Genomic DNA, 5,837 nt, shown 5'->3' on the forward strand with positions numbered 1-5,837 from the left:
GCTTCTCAGCCACAGTAGAAACTTGAATTTATTTATCCATTTCCTTTTTATAACAAGTGACCTCGATGGGTAAGTCTAGATGGGAATCAAGAGAATGAGCACATTTCCTACATGACCTAGAAACAGCCATTTTTGGTATTTAGTGCAGTTTGTAGGAAAAGAGCCAGGGTTCTAACTGGTCTCCACTAGGGTAGTCTTTACACTTAAGTACCTGAGGCAAAATGCCCCACCCCAAAGTACCGTATCACTGCTCCTCTGTCAAGTTCTTGGGGCATATTCTTTTAGAAGGAAAAATGTTCTCCCAACAAGTTGGAATAATACCTGCTCCTTCCCAAGGGTCCCCGACATAAGACTATGTCACTATAAAGGCATACAGTGTGGCAACTTTTTGAAAAGACTTCTGGTAATCAGATTTTACTTGTGGTCACTTCTTCCTGTAGTAATTCTTCAAAATGAGGTTTAATCAGGCAGCATAGTTAAGCGTTGGATACTAGTGGAAAGGCTGGGAGTTCAGAACCCCCCAGAGGCACCTCAGAAGACCGGCACGGGCAATCTGCTGCTTGAAAGTTCACAGCCTTGAAATCGCTATGGAGGCCTACTCTGCACAACAGTCGGGACTGAAAGGCAACTGAACAACAAGACTTAAGGGACAGTGTTATTAGTGGTGTGACTGGAAGATTAGAGGGCTTTTTTTCCTTAGCCTTGGAATGAGCGGCAACAGTGGAAAAGATTCGCACACCAAGAGGGGACAGCCTGCTGAAGGAAATAGGGACTTTGGAGCACAATGTGTATTCAAATTCCAGCTCTGCCACTAACTCTGTGACCTTGGGAATTTGGTATCTGATCCAGTGGTAGGTGTTTTATACAGATTTTGGCTTTTAAGTACACAGGCAGTTTGAGAGACAATTTTGGTTTTTGTGTAACAGATAAACCTGAAAATAAAACGCTGTCAAGCAATAGCTGCTGTGTGGTGATTCTGATTCTTAGTTCAGCTGTGTGGGTCCCAGGCATGCCCTTTCGAAACTTCAGCCACATGTCCAGTCCTGCAGCATCAGTAACTGACTAGGTATTTAAAACACAGTAAAATGCACCAGCTGCACCCAAGCACAGGAAACAGCTGGACAGGGATGATGTCAACACAAGGCAGCACTGACTCACACACCGAGCACGTGGAAACTGGAGAGCTTTATTGGTTACATATTGTGCTGCAGAGCTAACAGAGGCATGAGCGCCAAAGGATCCATGCAGACAGGCAGCTTCGACTCGACACATGCACCCAAGGAGCCCTGAGTCACTGCTCATAGCTTTGCCCTGGTCTCCAGGGACAGGGTCTGGCCTCCTTGGTCCCAATGCTTGGAGCATAAATGGAGGAAAAGCTGCTGCACCTGGACTCCAAGGGGGCAGGGGAGAGACCAGAGCACCTGCCTGAGCAAGTAGGTGTGGACAGACAGACTGATGCCCAGCAAAGGGGCCAGCAATGCAATAACAGTTTGAGGGCTACCTCTAGCCCTCCCAATCTAAAATACAAAAAAATAGACTTTATTCTCTTAAAAATACATTCCATTCAGTACATGTTCTGAGCTGTGAAGCAGCAGGAAAGTAAGGGCCCCTGTCCTATGATCTCGGTTATGAGGCTTTGAGGAGAACCCTGGTCCCCATCTGGGGTGTTCAAAGGATATTTCCTAAAAGCAGCTCTTCCAAAGCAGTCTTGTCGGGATAACAGAAAAACCACACCAACAAAGGCAGCCAGGAACCCAACCTCTAGGTCCCTATTCCTTTACTGGGAAGTGGCAGCACTTGGCACTGATGCATTAAATATAAAGAACTAAAACTGCCCCAGGACAAGTCCAAGATCAATATAGACACCACACCCCACGGGAGGGGGACGGTTTATGTGCAAGCTTGCCTGCAGCTGAGGTTGGGGTACTTGGCCCCACTGCAAAGCCGTTTCACCCACATGATAGCGGTTTCATCACCACTCAAATAAGCACAGCCACAGCTGCTCTGTCCCCCAGGGCTGAGCGCTCTCTGGTGGTTCCTAGTATCGGTGTGGAGAGGGACAGGAAGCAGAAGGTGGAAGAGGCCAGCCCCCAGCATTGAGTCAACTCCACATCCTCCAGCCCAGCAGCTCTGCAATGCTGGGTTCCCCACCCTCCTCAGGAGCCCTCCCACCACCACACACCTGACACCTGTCGTCATCAAAGTGGGTTTGCTGGCTGAAACAGTGGACATATTTGGCTTGATTAGACAACCATTTATCTACCAGGTCTCTCCTCTATTCAGAGGTTTTCTCCAGGGCCTGTGACGGTGAGACCTGGGTCCACAGTCATACCTTGGTTGCTTTTCAGAAACGTGCCTTCTAACTTTGGAACTTGAAAGCCAGCCTTGCCAGCCAGCCGTTTGAAGCCCAGAAGAACTGAGCCTCTAGCCTTCACGTGCTGTTACACATGCTATTTCCTGCAACGCTGAGAACATTTAAAAATAAAATCTATTTTACAGCGGTTCTAAAAAGTGTGCAGAGTAAGGAAACAAATAAAATATTTATCCTGAAGTAACTGTTACAATCAAACCCTATTGCACTCAGATTTCAAGATGGCAGCCCCAGCGAGAGGGCGCCACAGCTGCCACAGCTGTCCCTCTCCCACAGAGCACTGTGGGTAGTGGCAGATGTTGGTGCTACTAAAATGCAAAAAGATCCAGACTTTGGCACCAGGAGCTACAGCACCAGAATCCAAGGCTCCAAGGCCCAAAGATGAAAATTATTGGCGAGATCTTTTGGGGCATGGCTTGGTGCCCTTCCACTTCCACCACCAGAGAAGAGCCACAGCCTTGGTTTCCTATACCCTCAGTCGACTACCACAGAGGCCGGTCTCACTGGACCCTCAGGGTTGCCAACCGGTGAAGAAGAATGGCAAGGAGGCTGCAACCCAGAGCTTGCTAGTTTCTGGCTAGTGACCCAGGTCAGAAGCAGCAGGAAAAGATCTTGAGAACAGCATCTTAAGTTGAGCATTTGAGGCAGGGACGTGGAGAGGAAAGGCAAGCCACATGCCCATGCCCTTAGATTGGCAAATCTCAAGAAAATGGAAGAATAAGCAAGACATTCCTATCCCTGAAAGGAAGCTGGGTGCGCCTCACGCCTTCTGTGGGACCGCAGAAGCTGATGCAGAGAGAGGCCGAGTGGGTGCTGGGTCCCACGCTGATGGGGACAGAGGTGACTTCTTGCCAGAACTTCAGAGGGAAGCCCAGGAACAGGATGGGGCAGCTTCTGTTATGGAAAGCCCCCAGCCTAAGTGCTGAGACATCCAGTGTGGCACTGGGCAAGAGTGTCACAGGGCCTCAGAGATCATCTAAACTAACCCTTCATTTCACAGACTGGGAAACTGAGGCCCAGGGAACTTCTCTGAGCTCATCCCCATGAGTTTAAAACATGGGGCAAGTGGAAAAAATAAGGCTCAGAAAAACAACAGAAGTGGGGAGGCCCCACTTTCCAAAAGTGAGAATTAGCACACGTGGGATAGTGGAAAACAGGGATCTCAGAATGCCCTTAGACCATTCATTACAAAGATCTCATTTCATAGATGGGGAAACTGAGGTCCCAAAAGGACACTGACTTGCCCAAGGTCACACAAGAAAGTACCAAAGCCACAAAGAAAACCCAGGTCTCCCGACTCCTAGCCTAATACTCTTTTCTTCCACTATGGAGGCAACGGCACCTGCTTCTTAAAGGCGGCCTTTGAAGGGGGTTCCTTCTTTGAAACAATGCTACAGAAAAAGCAGCTAAGAATACATGGTTCTTTTCAACTTCCCCTGTGACTGGTATAATAAGGAAACAGCATCGAGTTCCCTCAGGTGGCTTCTGCAAAGGCCTGTCCACACTGCCTCGTGTAGACCTGGGGCCCTCGCTGAACGTATCACCCTCCTCCAGCGCAGTTGTCATGCTGAGAGGCGGCTGCAGAAACCACGGCCGCTTCTGTAGGAATGCATCAGCTTGGTAAAGTGCGACACCTCCTCTGGGGGAACGAAGGAGGATGAACAAGGGGGAGTATTCGCATTGTCCGTGGATCTCTTCCTTGTAGAGGGACTAAGGGGAACTGCTTCTTCCTGCTTTTCCCTGCTGGGGGATTCCTGGAAGGCAGCATGCTGGGTGAGGCCCCGCCAGGCTGGCAACATTCCAAAGTGGAAACAATGAATTGGGCCTGACATCTCCAGCCCCAGAGAGAGCAGGCAATGCCAGCAGCATGACTGGTGCCCAAGGAAGGAGACGCACAGGGCTGTGCACGTCTGGGCGCCTTTGGAAGGTGAGCAGGGAGGGTTGGGTGGAGGGAGCAATGACATCATTCCAATGGGAACCTGTTCTGTCCCCAGGCAACAGTGGTCAGCCAGGGGGCCAGGCCAGAGGGGCTTCACTCTGAAGGGTAGTCCCAGGATCCCTCGGAGGCAGCGCGGAACTCCCTGCTGTCAAAGTCTAAGGGGAAGAACTCCAAGGGGAAAAGTACTAGAAGCCCGCAGATGGAGCTGATGGCTGGTACGTAGTGGACACCTGGACCCTTAGGGCAAACGAGTAGTGAACAGGTGGGGAGACTGAGAAATAGAACACTGCCACAGAGGAGGGCTGCCCTGTGATACACAAACCACCCAGGGAGCAGAGAAGAGCTTCTGGCTGTTGCCGTGGGGTGGGGATTCAAGGAGTGCCTCTGTGTTCTCCACCCGGGGCTAGGGTGCCCCATGCTACCGGGGAGCAGGCAAGGACGAGGACTCATGCATCAGGGAAAGGCTGGCCTGGATGGCTTCGTCCAGCTGTAGTCTCTGACCCCCTCTGGCCAGCTGGCAGAAATGGCCTGTGCCAGGGCCTGGCTCTCCACCACAGTTCCCCAGTCTTGCATCTGGCCTGGTTAACTGGCCTTGGGTCCTTCATGGGGCAGGGAGGTGGAAGAGGCGAGAAGCAGGAGCAGAGACAGCAGACCTTCACCAGCTGGCTCAGTTTTCCTCGGTGCAGGGCCTGGGTGGCCGTAACCGGTCTTCGGCCCGTACCCGCCCAGGCTCTGGCAGTCCCTGCTTCCCAGGCAATTCAGACCGTTCCAGGGAGTTGTGCAGTCGCCTGTAGACACTGAGTGTACGGTCTTCACTGTCCTCCTGTGCCAATAAATGACAACCGTGAGCTGTGGAGGTCAGTATGGTAAGGAACAAGACACTTGTGCCCCCATCCTGAAAGCGTATAGCCCAGACAGACTGCAGTATCACTGCCAACAGAAACTGCAAAGATATGCTCACCCCTGAGGGCAGGCCAGGGAGCTCTGGTGGCCTAGTGCCTAAGGCATTTGACTGCTAGCCAGAAGGCTGGCGGTTCAAACCCACCAGACACTCCTTGGAAGGAAGACTGGGCAATCTACTTCCGTAAAGATACTGCCTCGGAAACCCAAGGAGGGGTCGCTATGAGTCGGATCCGACTCAACGGCAGTGCGCTGTGTTGCATTCGTTGAGGACAGGCCAATGTGCAAGCTCTTTGGAAATGAGGCTCACAGCTGAACAGGAGCTCAACAGAGGACAGGGCCTGGGATGAGAGCAGGGGCTGGCTGCCCTCTCTTCCTTGAGCTCTGCCAGCCAGGCAGCAAGCTTCTGGGTGAGAGGCACTTCCTTGGCAGGTGGCAGGGGAGTGTGCTGACAAAGAAACCAGACAGCTCTTTTCCTACTCTTTCCCCAGAAACTACCAAGCAGCTCACACACCCCGTGCCTGCGCCTCACCGTCTGTCTGCTTCAGATGCTCACAGCTTCAGGAGCCTAAACACCAGCTTTCTCCCAGTCTCCTTCTCCTAGAATCCCTTTTTTTTTTTTTTTTT

General features: G+C 51.6%; 1 protein-coding gene across 1 annotated transcript in view; it reads right to left on the reverse strand.

Moving 5' to 3' along the window:
* Positions 1–4,977: 4,977 nt before the first annotated feature.
* LUZP1 (leucine zipper protein 1) overlaps positions 4,978–5,837 on the reverse strand; it is a 5,013-nt gene continuing 4,153 nt past the window's right edge. Inside the window, exon 2 of the mRNA XM_042780278.1 lies at positions 4,978–5,133. Coding sequence (XP_042636212.1) covers positions 4,978–5,133 — 156 coding nt within the window. The remainder of the gene's footprint in view (positions 5,134–5,837) is intronic.

This window comes from Orycteropus afer, unplaced genomic scaffold (genome assembly GCF_000298275.1).
Source record: "Orycteropus afer afer isolate SDZICR_OR568_19922 unplaced genomic scaffold, OryAfe1.0 scaffold00031, whole genome shotgun sequence".
In the NCBI taxonomy this organism is placed as follows: Eukaryota; Metazoa; Chordata; class Mammalia; order Tubulidentata; family Orycteropodidae; genus Orycteropus; species Orycteropus afer.